The following is a 27742-nucleotide window of genomic DNA, read 5'->3' on the forward strand; positions in this document are numbered from 1 at the left end:
TCTTGGCCAGCAGGCTTTAGTGTTCTGGCTTCCTTGTCAAGGCCATGTGGCCCTGGCCACGGGAGCATCAGGCTGCCCTAGCCTGGTGCCTTCAGACATCCCTGAATGCACTGCCTCCCTCCCCCATCAGATCACCTTGTGCTTGGTGTGGGCTGTCTGCAGGCACCGTGCTGGGCACACCCTCTCAAGGGGCGGCCCACATGGTGGCCACGAGCACTACTACCACCAGAGCACCATCAGTAGATCTCTGGTTCCAGTCATTAGACAAAGAAAAGGTCGAGGGGCCTCAGAGCACTGAGAGTCTTCCAATCAAGAATTTGGTCTACTTAACTGGGAAGCCCAATACTTAGCTAATTTTTAGTAGAGCTTGTCCGGAATATTTTAAGAAGTGCCAAGGTGCCAATGCCTTTTGAGAGGGCAGAGGTAACCCTGGCAGCTGGGAATTTGTTAAATGCTCTTGCGTCGTCTGCGCTGTGCTATTGCGGTGAGTGTTCATGGGATCTGTCCCCCGTGCTCACCTAAGCACATCTGGGGGGGACTGGTTTCAGCGTCTAGACTGCCCTGCCGGAGCCACATGCGCTGCCCTCCCAGGACTTCGGCTGCTGCCCTTCTGTTCGCGGGGCAGGCCCTCTCGGGAGCCCAGCCAGGGGAGTGAGGAGCGAGCCGCAGGGAGGGAGGCTGCTCGGGGCGAGCACGCCCGAGATGCCCCGCCTCTCTCTAGCTCAGCCCTTGGTGCTCCGTCTGGGCTGCAGCAGCCCGCTTGCAGCCTCCCCCACCCCCACGTTCCTGATCCCGAGGTCTGGAGTGGGGCCCGATGAGGTTGCTAACAAGCTCCCAGGGGCTGCTGCCGGTCGTTGTGCCCCCAGGCCCTGCCCTTCCTCTGTTGCCCGATGGGTAGTCAGGCTCCTACCTTCTCCTCGCGAGATACCCCGGTGCCGCCGGCTCCCGGTTCGGTTTCTTTGGGCTGCATTTCCAGGATGGTGCGGAACAGCTTCTCCGAGGTGACCGTCAGGAAGCCAATCTCTGCATTGGGGTGCAGGCCGTACAGGTAGGGGCTTTCGGGGGGCAGGTTCTCGTCGATGTATTCGTGGTAACCCTGCAAAAGGGGTGGGGGCTGGGTAGGCAGGGAGAGCTGTGCGGGCCGGAACCCGTGTCCTCCGTTTATTAAGCGTCGCTTCCCAGAACGTTCTGTCCACGTCTCGCCCTCTGTACCGAACCTCATTTCCCTGACCCCCTTTTGGGGCTGCTCCCCAGCCACACAGGGTTTCCACTCTCCTCCATGGAGGCTGCCTTTCAAGCCCTCTTATTTGGGTTGCCTGTCCACTTGCTTGATTATTGGTGGTCCATCTGCGATGGAGGTCCTTGCCAGGGAGCCCGCGGGACGGCACTGACCTCTGTTGCTTTGCGTCACAGAGGGAGCTAATGTTTAATGCGTTACCCGTCCCTGGAAGGAGCCCTCACCTTGTAGTCCAGGTTGGGGGGGATCTGAAAGCCCGGGGCCAGCAGGATCTCCCCCTCCAGCATCTCCGCCCGGATGTACTCCTCCAGGTACGTCCTGCAGAGCCGGCGGTCCCAGTCGTCGGTGATGTGGCCGCCGTACATGATTTCCCCAAAGAGGTAGCGGAGATCGTCCCAGGGCACCTTCAGAAGGGTGGTGGCCGTCAGGGGACCCTGTGCCCCACCCCTTCCTGGGTCTGCCAGCCCCTCCTGTAACCCCTGCTTCCCCCAGGTCTGCAGGGTCACCTGCTACCCTCGGTCACCAGACCCAAGCCTGGCCCTTCCTGCCCCCTGACTCGGCCACCAGCTCCTCCTTGGCCCTCTTCCTGCCGGGCTCCTCGCATGAGGGGCTTGCCAGCTTCCCCTGCCTCCACCCCACCCCCAGCCAGGCCGGCCCGGCCCTGTGCCCGCCCCGCTTCTCTGCGCTCTCCCTTGACGTGACCTCCCCGACCCCAGCACCGGCACTGCAGACCCCGCAGGCGCCCCCCCAGCTCCCACACGCTCCCTCTGCCCGTGCCCCCCCACTTTGTTCCCCACGCTTGGAAATGGAAGTGTGGAGCCACCTGTGACCTCTCCCTTCACCACCGTCTCCAGCAAGGGCGGTAACTCTTTGTGGATGGGGTGTTGGCTCTTGGGCACCGTAGATCTTTCTGGCCATGAATCACGTCCAGTCCGTCGTGCCTTCAGGATCTATCGAGTGGGTCTACTTTCTGATCCCCCAAAGGGCCCTGGTTCCGATTATACTCCAGTAGCCTTGCCCACGCGTGCCCCTGAGGTCTCGGTGGCACAGCCAGCTCTGGCAAGTAGCCTCCCCGCCAGAACCTTGGCTCCCGGGCCCGAGGGAACCGGACCAAACCGGGCCGTGCACACAAGTGTGCCCCCTGGCGGCTGGGCCTCTCCGTGCATCCCACCCTCGGCCACTCTCACTGCCCTCTGTTCTGCCTCTGCTTCCACGCTGTGCCCTCAGCCTGGGATGCCGCTCCTTTGGCCATCACATGGCCATGACCGTGCTCCTCCTCCAGAGCGGCTCGAGCGCGGCCCCTCCACAGAGCCGGGAACCCGTTCTCCTGCCCCAGTCCCAGCACGTAGCTGCACCTCCTGCACGGCGCTGTCCGGTAGCAGGAGCCTCACAGGGCAGCCACGCACGTAACTTCTGATTTGCCAGCAGCCACTCAAGTGGAAAGATTGTTCCAACAGGCACTCGGCATAAAAACTATGAATAAGGTATTTTATGTTCTTTCTTTGTTTTAGACCAAGCTTCTGAAATCCAGAGTGTCTCGTTCCCCTCGGCTGGGACTTGGTGCATGTCACATGTGGTGGCGGCTGACGCGCTGGGCAGCACAGCACACACACGAGTTTCTCTGAGGATTGTGGCTCTTTAAGGGCAAGGTGGGCATTTATGTAACTCCCACAGTGCCCTGCCTGGATGGCCGCTGTTTACCAAATGCGGGCAAGTTGAAGCTAATTGGATAAGAACTTGCTGATTTATCAAGTGTCTGATGTGCTCTCATGAACTTTGACTTAAAACATTAATATCGGGGCTTCCCAGGGGGGCTCAGTGGTTAAGAATCCGCCTGCCAGTGCAGGGGACACAGCTTCCAGCCCTGGTCCGGGAAGATCCCACATGCCGCGGAGCAACTAAGCCCGTGCGCCACAACTACTGAGCCCGCGCTCTAGAGCCTGCGAGCCACAACTACTGAGCCCGCGCTCTAGAGCCTGCGTGCCACAACTACTGAGCCCGCACTCTAGAGCGCACGAGCCATAACTACTGAGCCCGCGCTCTAGAGCCCGCGAGCCACAACTACTGAGCCCGCGCTCTAGAGCCCGCGAGCCACAACTACTGGAGTCTGCATACCACAACTACTGGAGCCCGCGCGCCTAGAGCCCGTGCTCCACAGCAAGAGAAGCCACCACAATGAGAAGCCCGCGTACCACAACAAAGAGTAGCCCCCGCTCGCCGCAACTAGAGAAAGCCTGCGCACAGCAAAGAAGACCCAACGCAACCAAAAATAAATAAATCAACAAACCATTAATATCCTCTTGATCATCATCTTGTGACTTGTACTTTTTCTCTCTGCTTGGTTATCTTGGGTATGTGCTGAGCTGCCTTTTCTGCATTTTGCATATTTGCTTTGGGGACAGCTTCTGTTTCTCCTGCAAAGTGGGGCTGGGTACATCCCAGTTTGCCTCTCCGGCCCCCGTGAGCTGCCTCCTGGGATGCAGGGTAGTGGGACTAACCCCCGGGGGACGGGTGCCGTCCATGTGCCCGCACCTGCCGGATGGAGTCCCCAGAGCGTTTGTCAGAGACACGTTGCCAGGCCTCGCCCTCAGAGTCTGAGTCGACTTCCTCAGAGTTGGGAGGATAGACTGGCTCGTCACGGGCCAAGGGCGACATCCTCACAGGAGGTTATTCAACGTTGCCTCCCTGCTGCGAGCTGGGACAAAGGGAAGGTCAGGCTGCGCAGGCCTGGGGCCCCGGCTTGATCACACACTGATGAGCGGACACCGAGCGTCACTCACGCCTCACTCTGCTGGTCACTGGGGCACACGGTGTGCGTTCTCGAGCAGTTTCTTACCCAGCTAGGGTTCTGTGGGTGTGTAACGGGAAGCGTCTGCGTAAATGTCGTTAGAAACTTCTAGCAAGACTGCTCCTCCCACTGGAATCTCCCTGGAGAGAACTGCTCTGACGAAGCTGCTGTGATGAGGAAATTCTTTCTTCACATCTTCTTGCGGTGCGTTTATTGTAAGATGTGCCACCGGCGTTCAGCTCAGACCCTGTCATAGGCGAACTGACCCCCGGCACCTGCCCACGGAGACCACTGTCACCCTCCCCCGAGGAGGGCCGACTTCCGGTGTTTGGCCAGGAACTAAGCCAACAACATTCCAGGCTCAGGCTGGGGTGGCGGTTATCCTGGGGGGCCATCTTCCTCCGGGGTCTGGGGGCAGTTGGCCCAGGTCTCCCCTCCCAGCGCGTCTGAGCTTTGTTACGATGGGCCGGACACCCTCCGCCCCTGGTCGCTCAGTCCCCAAAGCTTGGAAAGGGTGTGTGAGCCTCAGGCCTCTAGCCAGGCCCCTGGGGCGCCCACCGTGCCCCAAAGCGGCGGGCGCCTTGGCCCTGGGGCGCTGGGACAGGGAGGGGGTGATACAGGGGTGTGTCCGGGCGCCCTGGGCAGGTTCTCGGGAGCCTCCTGGGTAAGCGGAACGTCCAGCTCTGTTGGTGTAGGAAGGCGCCGGCCGCAGGAGCACGGAGGAGCCCTGGGCTTACGGGGTTCCCTTCTGCCTCCCCCTGGGGGTCACGGAGACGGGTCCTGTGCCAGCGCCACGCTTCACGTAAGATCCCAAGAGGAGCCAGTCAGGTGGGGAGAACGGCTGGCTCTCAGTTCCCGAGGGGGTGGCCACATCTAGAGGGGGGCTCACAGCGGGCTTCACCCCACCTGGGGCGCGAGTCTCCCTTCTGGGCCCGCAGACAGGTCCTCCCGGCCACGGAGCCGCCTCGCGGCAGCCCTCGCAACAGCTCACACAGCACCAGACACACTGGTTTTAATTTTCAACACAAATGAAAGGAAGTGCTCTGTGTCTCCAGGGAGATTTTTTTTTTTTTGGCTTTCCCTCTGAACCTGTGTTCTGTCGGCAAGGCCTGCAGCCCAGGCAGCCCTTTTGTGTCTTCTCTAGGCTCATGCTGTCCGGGGGGCTGGCCTTTCTGGGGGAGTCCCTGTTCGGGTGTAGGACTGGCAGGTCCCCAAAGATAATGACTCCCGTGGAGTCAGAAAAATTGCCAGACGGCTGAGAACTGCTGGAGGTGGTGGCCAGGGCCTGGGTGGTAATCATTATATCAGATTGCTGGGGTCACAGAAGAGTCGCACGTTTTCAGATTTTCTTTGGCCTATGAAACCTATTCAGTGTCTCTTAAAATGTGAGACAGAATAATTGAAAGGAAGGCAGGGCGGGAGGACCACCCAGCTGGTCTCCAGGTGGGCCCTTACCTTGGGGTTGGCCTCCAGGTAGTTGTAGAGCACGTTGATGGAGATGGTGAGGTCCCCATTGTTGAAGGGGTATGACCTGTTCCAGCCCTGGGCCCCAAACTTGCGCCTCTCGGCCACCACGGCGTGGAAGTAGCACAGAGAGAAGAGGATGCACTTGAACTCGATCTCCTTGGTGCACATCTCCAGTGTGTCCTGCAGGAGGGCAAGCACCCCGGGTCAGGCACGGTCTGCACAGGGCCGTCTTTGCCAGCTGCTTCGCTGGGGGTGCAGGTGGGGATGAGGGGTGGGGCCTAAGGCCATCGACTGCTCTGAGCCGGTTTCCCGAGTCTCTCCCGACCTGTAGAGTCGGGTGGAGGGCGCTTTCTTGTCCTTGCTTCCTGCAGAAATGCAGCTGTATCACTAAGTATTGGTTACAAGTCAAATTATTGATACATCTTCCTAAGAAAATATTCCCCAATATAATTCCCCCGCAATTATCAACGTTCCTCATCATCTGCAAGCCAGCAGTACCCCTCTGAAGCCCAGTTCTCTCTGGTTTGTGCGACTTTAACGGGTTAGTCTTTGCTAAGTGAGTGCCTCTGAACACAGAGGCTTCTGGAAGTTAAGCTGGGCTCCTCTTCACCCACTCAGCCCTATGAGTGCCTCCCAGTGGCCGGGGGCAGCAGGCACGGCGGCCAGAAAGCTGGACCAGGGGACAGACACCTATCAAATGGTCATCGTCGGGAAAAGTGCCAGGAAAAAATGCACCAGGTGTAACAAGGGAGGGGCCCTGTCCTGATTCCATGGGAGCCCTGACACAGATGCCCGGCTGGGGTCCCCTCCAGCAAACATGGAAAGGGAGGGGCGCAGGTGGGGGCTCCATCACCCCAACATCCCCCCCAGATCCTTCCTCAATGCCTGTCCTAGAGATGGCGCCGTCACCTGTCAGCTGTGGGCCCAGGAGACAGGCCTGGATGGACCCTTCCAGACATCGGCCGTGAAAGGGTGCAGACTGAGACCGCCAACCAGAGGAAGGAACCCGCCAGGCCCGAGGCTGAGGGAAGGCCTGGCAGGTTCCATCTGCCTCCAGAGACTTCCCTCTGGTTGGACCGCTCATCACTGGCCTCCTGGGCCTCTGGGCTCTGTGGTCACAGATGTGCCCGAGGATGGTCTGGGCGCGTCCCAGCCACTACTGCCTCTTCCTGTGAAACTCTGTGAAGGCAGTGGGCCCCCGAACTTGGGAGGGTCCCCTCAGGAAGCAAGAGGGCCCAGCTTTCCTCATGGCTTCCCTTCTGATCTTTGCAGACGCCTTAGGTGATGCACAAAGTTAGGGAGCCCTCGAGCACCTCAGCAAGCCCCAGCCACGTCCCCGCTCGCCTGTCCTCAGCCGGGCAGCCCCACCTCGCTTCTGCCTGACAGCGACTGCGCTTCCCGCTGACTCCAAGCAGCCAGAGCATCTCCCCAAAGCCCAGCAGCCCGTCCGCGTCCTCCCGGCCCCCATGTCCCCTGCCAGAGGCCCCAGCGGGCTCCACGCGCTGTGGGGAGCTGCTCCCCGGGCTCAGAGGCTCTTGCATTTTCTGTTGCTTGCCCGTCGCGCATCAGCTGTCTCCACCTCGACACCCACCCCCCGGCCAAGCCTGGCTCGGGAGCCACTCTGCGGCCTGAAGCAGGCCCCAGACTCCTGCAAGTGGGGGACCAGCTCCCTGCTGACCTCGCCACCCTCCCCCACTCCATCACTGACTGATATTTTAGCAAAATATGATAGAAATGAAAAACGGATCACGTGCTTGGATTGACAGCGATGTCGAAATGCTACAGAATTCACCGCATGCCTCCTCTCCACCTCCGTACTGACTCAGCACAGACAGCAGCAAACAGCTCCAGGACCCCGCACTGGCCTGCGGCCCCCAGTGTGAGCTGCGTCGCCCTGGGGCTCCGTGCACGTCCCCACATGTTCATCACACCCTGTTCTCACTCCTGTGAACGTGTCCACGCCCCTCACCAAACTAGGCCAGTCCCCCGCGTAACGGATCTTGTTCATTGTCTGTTCCCTGAGCCTACCACGTCCTGGGCACACGAACATACTGTTTGAAGGAAGGACCCAGTCTACGCATCTGTTTTCCTGCTTTCCGTTCTCTGTGACTTTACACTCTGACCTTGGTGGGTCCTTTCAGCCCATAGGGAGAGGTTAGTGGATGACTCAGATATTGTCACATAAATTAAAGAAATCAGATATAGACGTTACGCTACATTGGCACAATGTGCTCCATACGTAGATCTTTGCTGGGTATTATCAGAGAATACGGGGTTCCTTCTTGAAAACGGTTTTAGACTCACTTGGGAGACCACATGCGTGCACCCAGAAAGTTCTAGTATAGAACAGATGAAGATCAGGTACCAAAAGAATGGACGCAGATGCTGGGGATTTGCGGAGGGGAGGGGGTGCCAGGGAAGGCTACACACTTGGCAGGTTGGGGGCTGGGAGGTCTGGATGGGGGAGGAGTCACATGAACAAAGGTCCAGGTGGACACAGCGTGGACAGGCAGGCCGAGGCCCCCCCTACCCACCCTGCAGGGCCAGGCCACCCGGCGTCCCTCCACAAGGCAGTGGGGCCTACTTGTCGAGGGAGGAAGACTGGGCCTGGGACCAGAGCACGGAGCCCTGTGCAGCGGGCACTACCGCCCTCCCGTCTGTCACCACCGCCCTCCAGCCGGGCGCTGCGGGCCCCCATCCCCTCCACACCCGGCCTTCCCACAGCATCGCGTCTCATGGGGAGTGAGAGCAGCGGACTGGGCAGCACTGTGGCCCCAGCAAGGCTGAGTGACCCTCAGGGAGCCACCTCGGGAGCTTGGCCCCTTCCTAAGGTGCTTGGACAAGCCGAGGACCCGGCCCGCACTTACCGGGGCTGACGTGCAGGTCACGAAACTGATGGACAATACACATTTCTGCTCTATGAAGCTGTGCGCCAGGCACTTTAGGTCATTTGCATTTTGCACAGTCCTTCGGGGATCTGTTCACTTTGTGGCTCAAGGAGTGTTTGCGCGCTGGGGGTGGCGTGAGTGGGAGAGAACCAGCAGGCGCTGACGCTGGGCCAGGCACGGGACACGGGGGGAGGCCACGCTACCTGGGTGAAGAGGTCCAGGGCCTTGTGCAGGTTGGCGTACATGCCCGTGGGTGGCTCGTTGGTGATTTTGATGGCATTCTCCAGGATGCCCTGGGGGATGATGTGGGACTCGGGGCTGGGGGCTGGCTCGGCGCTGATGAACACGCGGTAGTCATCGTGGCTGCCGACACTGTACTGCTCCAGCTTCTTGTCCAGGGTGCTCAGCCACTGGGCCACCAGGTGGACATTCTGCGGCCAAGACCAGGGCTTAGTGCCTGCACACTCCTCCCCACCCCGGGCCCACAGGGCAGGCCCCTCCCCAATGGCACCCGCACTCCCCACCCTGCTGTCCGCCCTTCCCAGGGCTCTGGCCACGCTTGATAATTTCACTGAGCAACTGAGCCCCCAGAGTTGAAGTTTGTTCTCAGTTCGTTCAGGACCTCCAGCCTTGTGGTGAGTCCTTCCCGCCCTCCACCGGCATAAGGGCTGAGATTATATGGTCCCCACCCCTCCTCTGAGAGGCTTGAGTAAAAAGAAATGACTTAGAGGGACTTCCCTGGTGGTGCAATTGTTAAGAATCCGCCTGCCAGTACAGGGGACACGGGTTCAAGCGCTGGTCCAGGAAGATCCCACAGGCTGCCAAGCAACTAAGCCCTTGCGCCACAACTACTGAGCCTGCGCTCTAGAGCCCGTGAGCCACAACTACTGAGCCCATGTGCCACAACTGCTGAAGCCCACGCGCCCTAGAGCCTGTGCTCCACAACAAGAGAAGCCACCGCAATGAGAAGCCCGCGCACCGCAATGAAGAGTAGCCCCCGCTCGCCACAACTAGAGAAAGCCCGCGCGCAGCAACAAAGACCCAACACAGCCAAACATAATAAATAAATAAACAAATAGATTTATATATAAAAAAAGAAATGACTTGGAGAAAAGAGAACCCTCATGCACTGTTGGTGGGATTGTAAATTGGCACAGCCACTATGGAAAACAGTTTGGAGGCTCCTCACAAAATGAAAAATAGAACTACTGTGTCATCCAGTAATTCCAATTCTGGGTATTTATCCAAAGAAAATGAAAACACTGATTCCAAAAGATACGTGCACCCCTATGTTCATAGCAGCATTATTCACAATTGCCAAGATGTGGAAGCAACTTAAGTGCCCATCAACAGGTGAGTGGGTAAAGAAGGTGCGGTGTATATACACAATGGAATACTAGCCATAAAAAAGAAACTTTGCCACCTGCGACAACATGGCCGGACCCAGAGAATATGATGCTAAGTGAAATAAGTCAGACAGAGAAAGACAAATACTGTATGATTTCACTTATACGTGGAATCTAAAAAGCAAAACACATAAACACAGCAAAACAGAGTCACAGATACAGAGCACAAACAGGTGGTTGCCAGAGGGGTGCGGGGAGGAGAGAAATAGGTGAGGGCAGTTAAGAGGTACAAACTTCCAGTTACAAACTAGAAGAGTCACAGGTATGAAATGTACAGTGTGGGGAATATGAGGTAATGTCTTTGGTGACAGATGGTAACTGGACTCGTCATGGCGATCATTTTGTAAAAGAAAATGAACAGAAAGAAATGACTTGAACCTGAGGTCCCCACATGGGACCAGGCTAGGCCCTGTGGACTGAGGTCAGCCACGCCGTGGGTCTGCGGACGCCGAGGCGGCCCTGCAGTGGGACCAGCCGGGACCTGGCAGTGGTCGGTGGGGGGGTTGTGCTTGGAGGGGCTGCAGGACCGAGGGGGGGCAGTCGAGCCAACAAGGGGGAGGAGGGGATGTCTTTCTCACTGCTGAAGAATCCACACTTTCCGTGGTGATGCCTCACGCCACCTGCCAACCCAGGCAGAGCTGTGCTTGGTGTGGGCGCCTCCTGCCCCCTCCTTCAGGGGCTGTAGGATTCCCAGCCACGCTTGTGAATGCGAACCCCATAACCTGCTTTCTTTCAGGCCTTCAGGCCAAGCCCCGCGGGCGCTGACGCTGGGAGCCCTCACCCAAGAGGCACGGGTGCCGCCCACCCCCGTACCTGCAGAATGACCCAGTGTCCCTTCTTCACAGCCAGGTCCAGGGCATTCTCCGCCACCACCTCTTGTCCCTGCCCCAGGGACACGTTATGGAGTTTCCCGTTGTCTATGGTAAATCCCAATTTTTTCCCTAAAGGAAAGGAAAACAGGAAAAGCATGGGGATGGCTGAATGACAAAAATGGAGCTTCTGTGATCCACAGCTGGGAATTCCACACCCTCCCCCTTTTAAAATTGTGGTAAAATACACATAACATCAAATGTACCACTTTAAAAGCCATCTTAAAGTGTATGATTTAGGGACATTTAATAATTCAGTGTCGTGCGACTGTTTATCTGGTTCCAGGACATTTTTATCACCCCAGAAGGAAACCCTGTACCCACTAAACAGTCATTCTGCATCCTGTTCCCGCCCCAGCCCCTGGCAACCACTAATCTGCTTTCTGCCTCTATGGATCCCCCAGTTCTGGACGTTTCAGATATAAGGAATCGTATACCGTGGAGCCTTTTGTGTCTGGCTTCCTGCCTTCGGCACAGTGTTTTCTCGTTCCGTCCACGGTGTAGCCTGTGTCAGTGCTCCCCGTTCCCTTTTATGATTTACCACTTTGCCATCAGCCATTCATCAGCTGATGGACGTGTGGGTTGGATCTACCTTTTGGCCGTCGTGAGGGGACCTGTTTGTTTGGACACCTGTTCTCGGCTCCGTTGGGAACGTCCCCAGGAGTGGAATTGCCGGGACATGTGGTGACTCGATGTGTGACTTAGGGAGGGACCACCTGCTCACATTCCCACCAGCGATGCACAGGCCCCGTCCCTCCACACCCTCCCGACACCTGTCACTTCCGTGTGTCTGATACCTGCCCTGCTAGTGGGTGTGAGGGGCCGTCTCACTGCGGTTTGGACTCGCTTCTCCCCAGACCCGGCCGCACTTACCCAGGGCCTCCACGTCCTTCAGGGGGTCAGCGCCCGGGGAGAGGATGAAGAAGATGGGGGTGGAGGGGCTGCTCTCCTCGTAGGACTTGGAGAACTCAAAGCTCCGGCCCTCCACGAACTTGCTGCCCATCTTCTCCTCCACAAAGTTCCTGAGGGGGACACACCTGGTCAGACCCGAGGTGAGGGACCGTTTTTCTGGGGGACTTTCTTAGGCAGAGAAGGGCCTCTAGCTGGAGAGTCGGTCTCTACAGGGGCCTCCTGCAGGCAGGGAGGGTGTGGAGGGGAGCGTGCGCGGTATTTGGCGGTGTTCGCGCTGGGCACCCTTTGCTCCCGTCCACCTGTGCACAGACAGGTGAGAGGCTCTCAGCCAGCTTTCAAAGGCGTGCAGGGTCAACCGGGAGGGAACCCGGGCTGCAAGGGTTCCAGGTGACCACATCTCAACGCTCCCAAGGAAGGGATGTTTCTAGTGGCTTCCTGTTTCCCACACACTTCCTATCTGCTCTCCAGACCAGGGCAGCAACAAGCAACAGAGCCTAGATCGGCCTCTGCATCCTGAGGATCTCCCCCGACGGGGGCTCTGAGGAGGAAGGACACGTGCATTACAGTCGCTTTGGTGAGCTCCATGGACCGCAAAACATGGATCATCAGGAAAGTCACAGAAAAAACCCAAACTTCTCTTTACATAAGCACCCCTCTGTTCCAAGCCCCAAACTCTATCTTGACCCTGATAAGGCTGGGGTCAGCCGAGGCCCCTCTCAGGGTGACCCTGGGATCTCAGCTCTCTGCCCCTCTCCCTTGACCACAGGTGGCTGAGCTCACTGTATCTGAATGAACCACAGGAGCTAAACTTATGTCCAGTGCGGCCTTTGACAGAAGGCCGACGGCAGCCTCCCTGGGAGCGAACGCACTTATTCCCAAGGAGTCGGCGATCTGAGCGCTCTGAGCATCGTGAAGACCCATGGGTGGACCTGTTCACATAGAAGCTTCCCTCTGAGTCAACGGGGAGTCTGCGGGCAGTTGCCAGGCGGGCCTTCCCACTCCCGTGAGAGTGATACCTGTCATTCGCTCCCGGGTCTGGCCTTTGCTGGCTTCTGTACAGACCCCTGAGCCAGCGCTGACCACAGCCGGTGGGAGGGCTCCTGCGCAAGGCCCCTGGTTGTGCTTGATTCTGGCCTTTGGAATTGACCCGGAACGTCAGTGCTAGAGTCCTTGCCCGGGAAGGAATTCTAGAAGGTACAGGTCCTGCCTGGGGCAGGAATGTCACGAGCTCCCTGCTGCTCCTGACGTGGCCAGGCCATGTGGTCATTCTCTGTGGCTGAAGTGATGATGCAGAATAGAGGGCGCCTGGTTCCAGTCGGGCTCCGCTGCTCCTGGCGCTGTGTCCTGGGCACAGGGGTGCTGGAGCCGCCCCCAGCGGCTTGCACGCTGGCAGGTGCTACAGACCCGGGCTGCTGTTCTGGGGAGCCCGTTGCCAGCACCCCGCCCCGCCATGGGCGAGTTACCCTCCCTGGGCCTGTGGACCCAGAGGAGGGGAGGTGCCCGGCTCGAGAGGTTGGCGGAGGGCGGAGTGAACCCGGGGTCTTGGGGGGGAAGGCTCTGAGTGCGCCTGGCACCCACGCTCTTGACGACTGTGTGTTATTACTATTCGCTGTGGACTTGGAGTTGAACTTCCTTGCTCTTCAGCTCCACTGCCCTGTTTGATTCGGGAGATGAGTCTGCTTTCCTCGCAAACGCTGCAGAGCATGACTTGGGTTTGCCTGGCGTTTGCGGTCGCCTACGTGGTCCTGATGCGTTTTCTGCCGTGGTGACTCGGGTGGCTCTCAAGGGTGCTCTGGGGGCCTTGGGGCTGGACACCCACACGTGCTCAGCTCACCCGCAGGCGGTGTCCCCCTGGATGCTCAGTGCCCTTCGCCTGGCCTTCCCCACACTGTCCATGTCCGACCTTCCCGGATGACTTCCTGCTTTCTCCCTGGACCAGCTCGACTCTCCCTTGTGACGTGATTTCTTGCTTCAGTCCGCCCGCTCCCCTCCTGCACCCAGAACCCCTCGTGGTCCCTTTCCTCTTCAGTCCCGAGAAAACAAAGCAAAACAGAAACACATGTCTGTAAACAACCAGTGGGTGTGAGTCAGGCCTCTGCTTTGTTAGAGGGGAATTCTATTATGGACGTGGGCGTCTTTTGGGAAATCTGGTGGCTTTCAGGCCACGAGGACAAACGGAGAACCAAGACGCCCCTCTGAGGACGGGGCCTGTTTCATTCCCTCCCTCCCCCATGACGCCATGGCCTGCCCGGGCTGGCCGTGCAGATGTTACAGCTGTTGATATGCCTGAAGTCTTTCTGTGCTTTGGGGAGTGAAAGGAACGGGTGCTGAAACCCGATGGTTAAGTTTCCAGTCTGGGAGGCGTTTCAGATCCAGAGAGATTGTTCACGAAAGCAGAATGGTTCTCTTTGCGAACAAGCCATAAAAATAAAAGATTTACTCTAAATCCAGCCACTGAGGCCATGAACGTCCTCGGATGCTGATGGCTCTGCCACTGTTTTCTCCCCACAGCATCCTTAAAGGACCCTGCGTGGTCGTGGCCTCGGAGGTCATTAGCGCCCAGGATTTTTTTTAAAAAATATTTTATTTATTTATTTATTTATGGCTGCATTGGGTCTTTGTTGCCACGTGCGGGCTTTCTCTGGTTGTGGCGAGCGGGGGCTACTCTTTGTTGCGGTGCGCGGGCTTCTCATTGCGGTGGCCTCTCTTGTTGCGGAGCACGGGCTCTAGGCGTGCAGGCTTCAGTAGTGGCAGCACGCGGGCTCAGTAGTTGTGGCTCATGGACTCTAGAGTGCAGGCTCAGTAGTTGTGGTGCACGGGCTTAGTTGCTCCGCAGCATGTGGGATCTTCCCGGACCAGGGCTCGAACCCGTGTCCCCTGTACTGGCAGCGCGCCCAGGCTTTTTTAAAATCTTGGTGGCCAACCCGGGGAGTTTTATCTTCCCGTCGCTTATCTTGGGGTGCCTCTCCTCGGCCAGGGTCAGGGGAGGCGGGGGTTCCTGTTGGCCACCTTCAGAGACCCCAGAGCTACTAGAACTCAGAACGGGAATTGGTGGGTGGGATGGGATCCCATCCACTATGTGGCCGAGGCTCGCACTCCCCAGCCCTGAGGCCCAGGCCCAGTCTGGAGCGGGGGTGGGGTGGGGTGGGGGCACTCACTTGATGGCGTAGGTCATGCGGTCGGGCCGCACGCACCTCATCATGCACAGCTTCTGCAGCGCCGTTTTGTTCTTCCACTCCTTGGGGAAGATCTCCTTTTCAGGGGCTTCCGACTCCACGAGCTTCTTCCACCGTTTGGCGGATCCCTCGATGTCGCTGTCCAGGTTCTTGAACTCATCCATCTCCGAGAGGGCCTGGGGGCAGACGGCCTTTCAGCTCTCCCCCATCCCAGTGGGCGCCTTCCCCGCGGGCTCCGGGAAAAGCATGACCATAGGGCCTGTCGCTCAAACGATGAGCTGCTGGGGATGAATGGCTGGGACGAGGGAGGAATCTGATTAGGGATGTGACTCCTGGCTGCTTCTCCGGGGGCTCTGGAACAGGGGCCCTGCTCATCCCAGGGGGCCGCCTTCCTCTGATCTTTCTGAACTGACGCAGTGAGGGCCCCAGGATTCTGAGGAATAGCCTTGACACTTTGCATTTTCCTGGAAGTGAGGGGAAGCGGCGGAGGGGCGACCCCTGGACCCACCCTGGGGCCCATCGCGGCTCAGCTTGCCGCCTGCAGGGACGTGATGATGAGGTTGCTGCGCTCCAGTAGGACAGCACAGTCCCCGTGAGCTGGCAGGCAGCCCATCAGTGCCTGGTCCCACCTCTGAGGCCTCCTCGTTCTACTGAATGTTACGGCCGGGAGCACCTTGTAAACGTGTCCGGGGCGAGCAGGAAAGGCCGCGAGGTGGGGAGAGAACACAGTGTTCAAGTCTGAAGGCCAACCTTGATGCCGCCCCACCCCTGATGCGGCAGGAAGTCCACGGGTGACATGACCCCGGCCTTGAACGGGAACCGCAGAAGGAAATCCAGCTCCACCGGGTTCAGCTCTTTCTTCAGGGACAAGACCTGAGGGGCCGTGGGGCTCGCTTAGATGTTGCCCTACAACAGGGGCTCGTACCCCTTGCCTGCAGGGGAAGCACTGCCCTGCCCCCTTTGGGGTCAGCCCAAAGCTTGGTCAGCACCTTGTTTGTTTTTAAATTGCGGTACAATACGCACAGCATAAAAATGTACCATTTTAACCCTATTACAGTCTGAAATCCAGTGGCATTTAGTGCGTTCACACTGTTGTACAACCATCACCACTGTCCAGGTGCAGAGCTTTTTCATCACCCCAGAGGCAAAGACCCTACCCTTCAGCAGTCCCACCCTCAGGCAACCATCAGTCTACTCTCTGTCTCTACAGATTTGCCTGTTCTGGACATTTCCAGTAAATGGCATCATACAACATGAGGCCTTTTGCATCTGAGCGTGTTTTCAAGGTTCATCCATGTTGTAGCGTGTGTCAGGGCTTCATTCTTTTTATGGACGAATAATGGGCCAGTGTATGGCGAGACCACATCTTGTTTACCCAACAGTCCGTTGTTGGACGTTTGGGTTGTTTTTGCCGTTTGGCTGTTGTGAATAATGCTGCCATGAATGTTTATATGCATGTATTTGTTTGAATACATGTTTGCAATTCTTTTGGGTATATACGTTTTCTGGTCACATTCGAAGTCACCTTGCCACTTGTGCGCACAAGCTCTCTGGGCTTCTAGCAGGCCCTGTCTTGGTCACTGAAGTGGCTTGTTGGGCCACTGGCCCAGCCCCTCATCTCAGATGGACGGCGGGGGAGCCGGGGCCGCAGTCACTGTAACCTCCCCAGCCAGGAGCTCACACAGCTGCTTTCTCAGATTCCACAGAGAGTTTCCCCTGAGTCAGGGTCTCTCTCTTTTTTTTTTATCTTAGTAAAATAAAAAGTTCTTTGGGCCTGAAAAGAATACATTCTACTCTGGAAAATTAGGGGGAGCATCAAGGAAACTTATCTTGATGTGCTCTTAGCAGGGAGAGAAACAGTGAACCCGTTACTCAGAGATTCACATGGAAAAGTAACCTCCTTAACCTGGACCCCTAATTCCAAGTTGGAGTTTGGATGGAAAGCTGGGTTGACATCGATGCCCAAGCTAGCTATGAAATCCGTGTTCCCAGTAACACTTATAACATGGTGCAAACAAAGTGGCGGAGAGGCTGTTTAATCAATTTAGTGGAACCAGAATCTTTAAACATTTCAGCAGGTCTGTAAAAACAGGGGGGATGTTTACTCATTAGTACCTTTCTTTCCCATCCACAGCGGGCTAAGGCGGGGCTGTCGGCTCGGCATGACTGACCTCCCCTTCAATGGCTCCCATTGGGACACCTTTCCTGGTACCAGCTCAAGAGCCCAGGTGTGTTCCTCATATTGTTAAAAATGCAGGTTTGGATCCACTGGGTCTGAGCCGGAGCCTGAGAATCTGCATTTCCAACAACCCCCCCACCACACACACACACACACACACACACACTCTCCCCCAGCACCCCACCTCACCCCACGGGGCTCCGGTGCTGTGGGTCCAAGGACCACACATGGGGCATCGAGGCCAGATGTTACCTGAAATGCCACCTGTGCGAGGAAGATGAGTCTGTCTCGCTCGAAGAGCCCACGGGCCGTGTACATGTACACGGAGTAGGTGATCTCGTCCGTCAGGTTGGTCACACGCTGTTTGACCTCGTCGGCGGGGGCGGTCTTCTGGATGGCCTTCTCGAACACCACGTTGAAGGCCTGGTCGGGGGTGGGGGGCGGTCACCGAATGCAGGGGGCTTTTGCGGGTGGGCTGCGAGGCTGCTCCATGCTGCCCATGCGGGCTCTGGGGCACCGCTCGGACCCGGGTGCTGGTGCTGATCAGACCTGGTGCCCTGGGTCCCACCCCCCAAGCCCACCTGCAGCCTGAGCCCCAGTGGCCCCAGACCCCGGGCCCGGATGCAGCCGCACCTTGAGCGAGAACTGGTAGATGGGGTTGATCTTGTTGAGGTCGTTCAGGATGAAGTACAGCAGGGACGCCCTCTCCGCAGCCGGCCGATAGTTCTCTCTTGCCTCGTTGATTTTAACTTCTGTGATTTTTGCCTCTTGCACCTCAAAACAAACAATCAAAAAATGGGCAGAAGACCTATGTAGACATTTCTCCAAAGAAGACATACAGATGGCCAACAGGCACATGAAAAGCCGCTCAACATCACTAATAATTAGAGAAATGCAAAGCAAAACCACAGTGAGATATCACCTCATACCAGTCAGAATGGCCTTCATTAAAAAGTCTACAAATAACAAATGCTGGAGAGGGCGTGGAGAAAAGGGAACCCTCCTACACTGTTGGTGGGAATGTTAAGTTGGTGGTTGCAGCCACTATGGAGAACAGTATGGAGGTTCCTCAGAAAACTAAAAATAGAACTACCATCTAATTCAGCAATCCCACTCCTGGGCATATATCCAGACAAAACTATAATTCAAAAAGATACGTGTGGGCTTCCCTGGTGGCGCGGTGGTTGGGAGTCCGCCTGCCGATGCAGGGGACGCGTGTTCGTGCCCCGGTCCGGGGGGATCCCACATGCCGCGGGGCGGCTGGGCCCGTGAGCCATGGCCGCTGAGCCTGCGCGTCCGGAGCCTGTGCTCCGCAGCGGGAGAGGCCACAGACAGCAGTGAGAGGCCCGCGTACCGCAAAAAAAAAAAAAAAGATACGTGCACCCCTATGTTCGTGGCAGCACTATTCACAATAGCCAAGACATGGAAATAACTTAAATGTCCATCTACAGATGAATGGATGAAGATGTGCCTGGCGGGCATCCATGCCCCTTGACCCTGCCCCAGGCCCCCAGGGGCCCCCATGTGGCTACGGCTTCTCTTCTCAGTGACCATCTGCCCAGCTCCCATGCCCCCTGTGTGCTCCGGCTGGGGGTGCAAGGGGGTAGCCCCCAAGATGGTCTTTTACCTTTTCCTCAATCTCGCTGGCCGTGTGTTTGGTGGTCTCCAGATTCTCAACTAAGGTTGTGTCTCCCAGAAAGTTCCCCGATGCGGCCGACAGACGGGCCAGCAGAGAATCTTCCAGCTCTTTCAAAACAATCTTAAATTCATTCTGAGACTTGGTGAGGTTCGCCTGCAGGAGGGGCAGAGACCCAGGAAGGGAAATCAGTCACTGGCACGGCCTGGTCCCCCAGCTGGGGGGCTGGGGGTGCTCAGGGCCAAGGCCCCGGGACTTGGAACGGGAGGAACACGGCAAGCCTGGAGGAAAGGGGCCGGAGTGGAGGCCCGCAAGCAGTGCGGGGTAGGGGGCCTGCGCCTGGGCCTTGCAGCTGCTTGTCATGGGCAGCTGTGCAGCAAGGACGTGGGGACCATGGGACATGAGTGCGGCCCGGGACCCCTGTGAGCCCATGTGTATGGCTCAGCCAACCAAGGAAGGGCCTGGTACACAGGGGCCGGCGGCAAAGACATTCTCGTGGGGCAGGAGTTCAGTGCTTTAGGGCAGCCCGGGCACTGCTGTGACTCCTGTTCTTTCAGTGAAGCCATCACTTGATTTAGAAGTAGATGCGGGAGGCAGCGGGGAGGAGGAGTGACTCATTCTGTCGTACCAAACACACTCAGTGTGACAAGCAGGGCACCTTCAAAGCGGCCAGACGCCTGGGTCCCGGTGGCCTGCCCCCTGCTGTCCTGAGCTGCCTGCCCTGCTTCTGCTGTCTCCACATACCTTCAGCTGCTCCAGATCTGGGCGCTCTTTGGCCACCACGGCGGCCAAGAGCTGATCCTCGAGCCCGTCCCTGGTGACCAGGAAGTTGATCAGGGTGCACTGGGCCTGCATCTCGGGCTTGTAGTGGGGGTTGAAGTGCTTGGTGTGCAGGATCAAGCGGAAGTTGGGGTGGTACTCCACCTCTTTGTCGCCGATCTTAATGAACCTGGCGGTCGGCGGAGGGAGAAGTTAGGAGGGCTCCCGGCGACCAAGGGGTGGCAGCACAGACAGACCGCCTTTCCCGCCAGCCCGGGAGGAAGGTCCAGACTTCTCAACGAAATGTTTCACTATAAAGCTGCTTAGAATAAAGGTCTTCCAGAAGCCATCGGCACAATTTTCCACTTAACCGGGAAGTATTTCCCCTCTAAATGCACGAAATCACTTGGCATATTGTGCTGGGGTTTACCCTGATTAATAAATAATCTGAAACTTGGGAAAAAAAAACAACCACAACCATCCCTCTCTGGACTGTGACCGGCCCTTCTAGAAAATGCACCTGCTCTCTCTCTGGCCGGTTTGTTCTGATGTTTTAGGAGCATTTACTTGACCCTGGCTGAACATCTTATTCATCTGGAAGCCTCTGCAGAAACACTCTGGCCTGGGCTCCACCCCAAAGCCATTAACATTAGAAAGATATTGACACCCCAATTCAGAACACCGGGACATCCCTGGAGCTCCCCAGGTGAATCTGATGAGAGGCCAGGGTGGGAACCCGGGTCGGCTCACCCACTCGGGGGGTCGCTTCTCTCCGGCTCCCTACTCTGCTCTCCCCTTTCTGGCCGAGCTTACATTTTGGGGGGCCTCTAACTTCAGCCCTGGGTATCACTACTCACGCCAGGCCCTTCTCAGAGTCTAGGACATCAGCACATTTATGTCACCTCTGTTCTGGGCTTCCGCCTGCACCCCGGCATTTATAGGTGGCTCAGATCAACTCCGACCTTTACATTTTTAAAGTTGATTTAATTTTTTATATTAGAAAAGCAATACAGGGAATTCCCTGGTGGTCCAGTGTTTAGGACTCCGTACTCTCACTGCCAAGGGCCCGGGTTGTTCGTTCCCTGGTCGGGGAACTAAAATCCCATAAGCCACACAGTGCAGCCAAAGAAAAAACAGTAATACAAGCTCAATGCATCAATAAATGAACGGGTAAACAAAATGTGGCAGATCCACACAATGGAATATTATTCAGCCGTAAGAAAGAATGAAGTATGGATACTCGCTACAGCTCAGATGAACCTGGAAAAGATACTCAGTGAAAGGAGCCAGGCACCAATGTCCTAAATGCCACTGAACCGGTCACTTTTGGTTAATTTTATGTTATGTGAATCTCACCTGAATAGAAAGAAATAGACTCAAGATTTGCAAAGTGCATGGAAATAGGAAAAAAAAGATGACAATTAAGGATCGCGACCTGCAGGCAGTCGCTAATAAACTGTTGGTGTAGGTCTTCCTTCCTAATTGGAATGTGGTCCCAAAGTTGCCAGTCTCTCCCCTGGGAGCTGGGGGTCCCTTCGCGCATTTTGCTGAAGCCCCTCCTGCCTCCCAGGAAAGGAAATGCCCCGCCCTTTCTCTCAGTCCAGAGGCCAGACCTCACCACTGAGGACGACCACGTGGGTGAACCCGCGGAGGTGGATGCTGCCACTCACTTTCCCTTTTTGATTGTGTTCCTGCCTAGCAGAGGGTCCAGAACCGGGTCCACGGTCTCGCCAATGTTCTCGATGAGCAAGGTGTCCCCTTCTGAGATGGCCTGCTCGATGATATCCAGGTAGCTGTGGGCACAGCACAGGGGCCGTGAACGCCCTGGGGCCCGGTGACGGCGCAATTGCCTGCCCCAGAGGGACCGAGAGAGGTGACCGAGGGGCCAAGAGCTCATTCCTCTCCCAAACGCCTCCTTCCCGAGAGGAGCTCAGGGCTTCTGCATCAATCACCCCCAGGCTCCCCATGCAGCTGTGTCACGGCCATTGCTTCTCATCTATGACGATGAGAGATGGGAAGATGACCGCCCGCAGCCTCCCAGCTGGCAAATGACCAGGCAGGACCAACGCAAGCAGGAGTCGAGGCCAGTGCTGTCCCCCAGCAGGAGCGGCAGGGAACAGGGGAGAGAGGAGCCCCGAGTGTAATTCTTTACTGCCAGTGCTGTTGCCCAGGGCCAAGTACTAAAAAAATCCACTTGTGGGTCAGTGTTTGTTTTCAAAGACCCATCCATCCATTTAGCGAGTATGAAAGGCCCCAGGTGGACTTCCCAGCACCGTGGCCTGGCCGGTCGCCACCTCTGGAGCCCCTATCCCACCCGCCACGGCCAAGCACCTCTTCTGTCCCAGGCAGATGGCCTTCAGCTTGCTGCCATATTTGTTTTTGATCCACTTGATGCCCTGCAGCTGGGCGTCCACGAAGAGGGGCCAGCGCTCCGTGTTGCACAGGATGGTGGCATTCTCTGTGGACATGCGGTCGCTGGGGAGCCCCTGGTTGTTCCAAGTGGCCACGTCTGCATCATCGGTCAGCAGGCTCAAGGGATCCAGACCTTCTGTGATCGGGATGGGGACCTGCCGAGGGGGCGACGTGGCCTTACTCACCGCTCAGCTGAAAGTGGCTCTCCGGGCACCACGTGGGCCGCCAGGCTGCGTCGGGGAAGACAGCCATTCGCATCGCCCTGAGGACCAGCTTGGAGCCCGGCCAGAAGGGATGTCAGCGTCGGCCTCGCAGGGCCACCGTCTATATCCTGAGTGGCTGGAGCCCCCATCGCAGGAACAAAGGTGCCATCTGGCTGGGGCTGCCCTGCCGGGGACCTCCCCAAAGGTGCTGAGTGATGAATGCGACAGGACCTCCTACCTTTAACTGCTTTATATAAGGGATCCAAAACCTCTCCATTAGCTCATTTCGATATTTCTTGGTGAAGTAGCCCACGTAGGAGACGAAGGCGGAAATCAGCAGGACGTCCCCACACAGTGTGACCCCCTGGCTTTTGAAGTTCTCCACCGATTCGGCCCAGCGGATGTTTTCTGACGCTAATCCTCCTACCAGCCTGAGATGGGGACAGGGGTCAGTGGGCAAAAGAGAAGCATGTGTGTCGGGTGGGAGAGAGGATGGACTGGAGGACCAGGAAAGGCGCGCCTCCACCTTTAACACGCCAGGGACCTTCCAGTTTCAAATCCTTACCCTGCTCAGCGGTTCAGGAAAAAACATGCTTTGGGGGAAGTTTTGGGCAATAAATGCTTGAGGGAAGCAAAACTAATGCTTTCTGGAGGCGGCTGGGAACGCCGAGTTTCCCTTCCCCAAGGTGCCAACGTCATGTGGATGCTGACGCTATCTGACCACATCACCCATGTGCCAAGGCTGCTGCCTGGACACCACTGAGCACGTGCTTTGGGCAGCGGGAAGTCCGGAGGCAGCCACCTGGCCCTGTGTGGAGTGGGGACTCCAGGGTGTGCCTCATGCTTCTCAGGCCACCGGCTCGAGGGCTGGTCCCTGACCCTAAATGGCACACCAGGAGTCTGAGAGTGTTGACAGGTTTGTGCTTGATTAGCCTGAGGTCTGGCTTTAGCATCCTCCAAGCAGCCTTCCTTGCCAGGGACCAAAAGACCACTTTACCTTGGTAGAGGTGAGTCCACATCCCACGGGAGGCCAGGCACGCAGCCTGGGGGTCTACCCAGGGTTTATCTTATCACTTTGTGCTCAGAAAGTGGGGGCTGAGGGCCTTGCTGCCTCCACCTGGGGCGTATCCCCCCCGAAAGGCCATTCTGTGGGCTCATCCCTTTCGGGGGGTGGTGTCTGAGGACGGCAGGGGTCCCTCGGAGGGAGTAAGGCACCTGTTAGCCAGCGAGATCACACTACTGGTGGCATCAGCCTCTTGCTGACACTTGATTTTCTCGGCTGTCGCTTTTTCAAATGCTGACGTCAAGTTGCTCAGGTTGGCGTTGAGCTCCTGAAGGAACAAGACAGACAGGCCCTGAAATCGGGCAACGCTGGGCATTCCCAGCTCTCCTCCCGGGAGGGCCGGGAACACGGCCGACGCCGGCAGCCTCCGGGGCGATCAGGCCCCCACATTGGCCCGTGTGCTCTTGCCCTGCTCCATAATTCATGGCAGCAGCTGTGCCGACCCCTCTCAAACGGAGACATGGACCAGCCACGCCTGCCGACGGCACTCACAGCGATCTTGCTTTTGATGCGGGAGAGCTTCTCCTGCGCCTCGGCCAGCTCCGCGTTGGCCTCCTCCAGGGCCTGCCTCTTGGGGGCCACGTCGCAGTAGACCTCGTAGAAGCGGACGATGTTGATGCACCAGGAGCACAGGCCCGCGGCGGCCGTGGACTTGGAGCGGATGAACTCGGGGTCGAACGTCGGGTTGCCTTGGTAGGGCCTGGAGCAGGACAGCGGGTGCTGAGGACACAGACCTCCCGCCACCCCCGTCCCGCCTCCAGCTCCGCATCCGTCTGCGGCTCTGGTCCCCGTTACCAGCAACAGGACCGGGAGCACATTTAACTTCGTTTTTTTGTATCTTAGTGATTATAGAAAGAAGAAGAAAGAAAAGAATGAAACCCAGAATTCTGGCCTCTGCAGTAGAATTTGGAAGGTGAAGGGCAATGGAAGTAGTGATTTCAAGTCCTATATTCTAGATGATGGAAGAAAACCTGTGTTTTTTTTTAATCTCTCTGTTCCTGCTGCTTTATATGGCTGGTCTCATTTTCATTCTGCAACGACTCCAGTCCTAGGCAAGAAGCCTGGGGTTCGGGGGGGTCAGCAACTTGCCCAGAGTAACGCTGACAGGAAGTGTCGGAACCAGGGTTTCTTCACCAAGTTCTCACATCAGGGGCCGCGTGTCAGGTGCTTTTCTGAGCCCTGCCCATATGTCAGGTCCTGGAGCCGCCCCTGCTCTGGCACGTGTCGTCACGCCATCTGACTCTGGGCAACAGGCCCAGAGAGGCTGAGTGTCTCTCCCAAGGTGACACAGCTTGGACTGGGCAGTGCGGGAATTCACACGGAGCCAGGCTGCCCCAGAGGCCACCCCCGCTCCCCCGCACCCCCCACACACAATGGGCCACTTCTGCGTCCCCTCAGCTCAGTGCCCAGTTTTCAGGGATCACCAGTGAGGCTAAGGCTCTAAGGATGAGACTTACAAGAGGTGATGTTAAAAAAAAAAAAAGGGGTGACGATGTTATTGTACAAGAGGGATGAGGAAAAATGCCCGTAGATGCAGTTAAGATGCTCTAGAAACTAGAGCATCTTAACTAGAGTTTTTAAAATAATGGCAACGTCATTGAGCACAACAGACTGAGCTATCTGCAGGAAGAATTCTAAATGGACAATTCAAAATAATAATTGAAGTGTGATTTGAATTTAGGTGGGGAACACGGCCCATCACCTCCTCACTCTGGCATATTTTATGCTTCATTTAGGCAAAGAGTACAATGGGTCTGCGTCTTTTAAGCACACTCCAGACAGCATGGGGAGGTGGCAGTTGAGAAGTTTGGTGGGTGACAAGGAGAAGACATTTATCATGGCGTTATTTATGACAGCAGAAACGGAGACAGCCTAAACCCTCAGCAACACAGGTATAGTAAGTAAATTACGGTTCATCTGCAGCAAAAAAATCAAGCTGATCAAGTGTTTTGACAACATAGGGAAAAGTCTTTTTTCCCCCATGATGTTAAGTAAAAGATAAAAAGCAGAGCAGATAATTGCATATACACAGTATTCTTTCAACTACAGGGGAAAAAAACTTGAGAAAAAGTACTGAAAGGAAATAGGCCAAATGTTGACACAGGCCGCTCCCTGGAGGTGTGCCTGTGTTTTTCTTGTCTTTTCTTAAACTTTAAACTACTCCTTAGTCATCAAATGTTTTTCGATCGTCCAGCCCTCTTCCTCAACAGATGGAGCTGAGAGAGGTTGGAGTCTCACCTGGGGTCATGCGAGGGGCTCCCTTTCTCAGCTGGGGTCAGGTCGGCCCTGAAATCGGGTTGCCAGGGGATGGCCAGGCAAAGAGTGTTCACAAGTGCAGTGCTCACCAATGCTAGCGCATTGGATTTATGGGGCAAAACGTGGAGGTCCCCCTTGTACACCCTTCCCAAGTCCCACTAGGACCCTTTGCTGGAGTGCTTGTACCTGGAAAAATATCTCCTCAAGCAGCAAAATACAAAGAAGCTATAAGGGACTAAAAATACTACATGCATGCACAGTTGGAGCCAATTATGAACAAAAAGATACAAAAAAGCTAAAACCCAACTGCCTCTTCTGAGGTGTTGGAGCAAAAGCAGGGTCCTGTGCATGATCCCTGCACACGGCACCACCAAGGGGGTGGGCAGGCCACCTAAGCCCCCACTCCGACCCCACCCACTGATCCACCCCTGGCCTCCCCCCATTTAAGGGATCAGCTCACCCCCCACCCCCCAAGCGAGGCTGGGGAGACAGAGGGTGATGAGGCTCCCCGCAAACTTGGCATCATGCTTCACCTTGACGCCTGGGCAGCTCAGGGGCAGGCAGATTCGCCCAGACTGCTGCCTGCTGTCTTTGGGGGTCACACCTCACTCTGTGCCACCCAAGACCCTGTGCCGCCCAAGACCCTGCCCACTCCAGCAAGCATAGACTTCCCTTGGGACCATGCGGTATGGGGCCAGGGGCAGGCGGGAGAAGATTCGGGACCACACAGTGCCTGGACGTGACGTGCTCCCAACAGGATGAGGACTGAGCTGACCCCAAGTGGGCAGCCGAGCCCCAACTCACTTAAATGCTTTCAGGCAGGTCTCGGGGATGTGCTCCTTGTCAAACTTTTTCAAGGAGTCCAGGAAGGTGTCCACTTTGCCCATCATGATTTTCGCAGCTTTCCAGCTCTTGTCCTTGGGGATCTTGCCCCCGGGTGCAGTCAGAATCATCACGGCGGCTGTGACATTGACCACGGCGTCTGGGGGGGACCCGAAGGACTTCAGCTCTGTCAGGTTGTTCTGCAAAGACAGACGGACAGACTAGAACGGGGATTTAGCCCCGAGCAGGACCAGGAGGCCCCCGGTGATGACCCCACGGCGTCTCCTCTCTTCCTCTCTTCTCAGGTGTCGTGATCCCCGTTTCTTCCCCCTCCTGCCCTCACCTTATTCAGAGTGTCAAGGGCCTCCTGCGCGGCCAGTAGGGCCGGCTCTGCCTTGGCCAGGTCTGTTTCACAAGCTTTTTGTTTCTCAGCAACATTCTGGAAGGAAGACAGATGGGAAAGATGGATGCAGGGGTCCGTCTGGGTGGCGTGTGTGAAGGGGGGGCCCTGGGCGGTGTGAGGGGCAAGGAGGGATGAGGAGGGGGGAGGAGGGGAGTCGCCCTTCACTCTCGCTTGCTGGGTCACCGTGTGAAGCCCGCTTTTCCCCGCCCTGCCTCCTTTGCCCCAAAACACTCAGGTTAGAAGGAGCTGGGTGTCAGCTGACCTGGGATTCAGGGAGGGGAACCGTTCCTTCTCTTGGCTCCAGCTTCCAGGACCAGAGGGGAAACCTGGGGCCACACAGGCCACTCCCTGGCTTTGAGGCCTTATTTCTTGGTGCCACTGTGTCATCCCTCCAGGATGGACCATTTCAGAGGTACAGCCCATTCTCCCCTTAAAGTGAGAACATCTTCATTCACGCATGCACGCATTCATTCATTCATGCATGCATTCGCTCTTTGGCTCAGGAAGAACCCCTCTGAGCCTTCAGGCACCAGGCAGAGAGACCGGGAGAAGCTTGGTACCTATCAATCAGGAGTAGCATCTGCGTGACAACAGAGATGAAGAAGCCAGCCGGGGCTGGGAGCTTTTGCTGGGCAAGGAGGGAGGAGGAGAGAAAGAAGAGGGTCTCTCTGCAGAAAACCTCCTGGAGAAGCCCATTCCGTACCTTACATTAGGGACGTGTGGGACACGGCTCAGGGAACGGGGCATGGAAGGCACGGACTTGGCCAGTGGTGCTGGGAAGCTCCAGGCTTCCCTGGAGCATGCCTGATTGGGCCATTTCTGGATCAGGGGTTGGAGAGGGGTGGGCACCCAGATGTTAACAGCTGCATGTGAGTATCAGATGGCAGGTCCCTGAGTTCAGGGTGCAGGTGTGGGTCCTGGCTTGGATCCTGACTATGTCACTTGCTAATTTTGAGACCTCGGGTGCATTGCCAACCACCCTAACAGGGCTGTGGTCATGCAGGTTACAACGAGGGATGGAGCAGGGCTCCTGGCTACCCCACCTGGCCCGGGACCGGCCGCACTCCAGCTCTGGTGGGAAGGGAAGGGCTCAGGTCCCCCTCCTGTTGGCCTTGGAAGGAGGCCGTCTCAGGCAAAGAAATGACTTGCTGCTGTCCTCCCTCTCAAGAGACAGCAGACAATTACTGGGACTCTTAATTTAGACACTCACACAGGTGCATGACTAATGACAAAAAAGGCACGCAGGAAAAGGCGATGAGAAATCAA

At 56.9% G+C, this 27742-nt stretch overlaps 2 protein-coding genes across 6 annotated transcripts in view; one reads left to right on the plus strand and one right to left on the minus strand.

The window, feature by feature from the left end:
* The window catches only part of PGS1 (phosphatidylglycerophosphate synthase 1), a 57040-nt gene extending 53490 nt beyond the window's left edge, over positions 1-3550 (plus strand). For all 4 annotated transcript variants that reach the window (XR_014013956.1, XM_081218826.1, XM_081218822.1 and 1 more), the window contains one exon: positions 2749-3550. The gene's annotated coding sequence lies outside the window, so the exon portion shown is untranslated. The remainder of the gene's footprint in view (positions 1-2748) is intronic.
* DNAH17 (dynein axonemal heavy chain 17) overlaps positions 1-27742 on the minus strand; it is a gene marked incomplete at its 5' end in the record, with an annotated part of 111890 nt that overhangs the window by 4791 nt on the left and 79357 nt on the right. For both annotated transcript variants that reach the window (XM_081218821.1, XM_081218820.1), the window contains 19 exons: positions 911-1096; positions 1462-1641; positions 5481-5672; positions 8584-8811; positions 10600-10727; positions 11529-11677; positions 14726-14919; positions 15494-15616; positions 17175-17345; positions 17556-17696; positions 18550-18714; positions 19303-19507; positions 20988-21110; positions 21649-21884; positions 22171-22363; positions 23148-23263; positions 23488-23695; positions 26056-26273; positions 26417-26512. In XM_081218821.1, the coding sequence (XP_081074947.1) occupies positions 911-1096; positions 1462-1641; positions 5481-5672; positions 8584-8811; positions 10600-10727; positions 11529-11677; positions 14726-14919; positions 15494-15616; positions 17175-17345; positions 17556-17696; positions 18550-18714; positions 19303-19507; positions 20988-21110; positions 21649-21884; positions 22171-22363; positions 23148-23263; positions 23488-23695; positions 26056-26273; positions 26417-26512 (3252 nt within the window). The remainder of the gene's footprint in view (positions 1-910; positions 1097-1461; positions 1642-5480; positions 5673-8583; positions 8812-10599; positions 10728-11528; positions 11678-14725; positions 14920-15493; positions 15617-17174; positions 17346-17555; positions 17697-18549; positions 18715-19302; positions 19508-20987; positions 21111-21648; positions 21885-22170; positions 22364-23147; positions 23264-23487; positions 23696-26055; positions 26274-26416; positions 26513-27742) is intronic.

This window comes from Mesoplodon bidens (genome assembly GCF_964165515.1).
Source record: "Mesoplodon bidens genome assembly, chromosome: 19".
NCBI lineage: Eukaryota > Metazoa > Chordata > Mammalia > Artiodactyla > Ziphiidae > Mesoplodon > Mesoplodon bidens.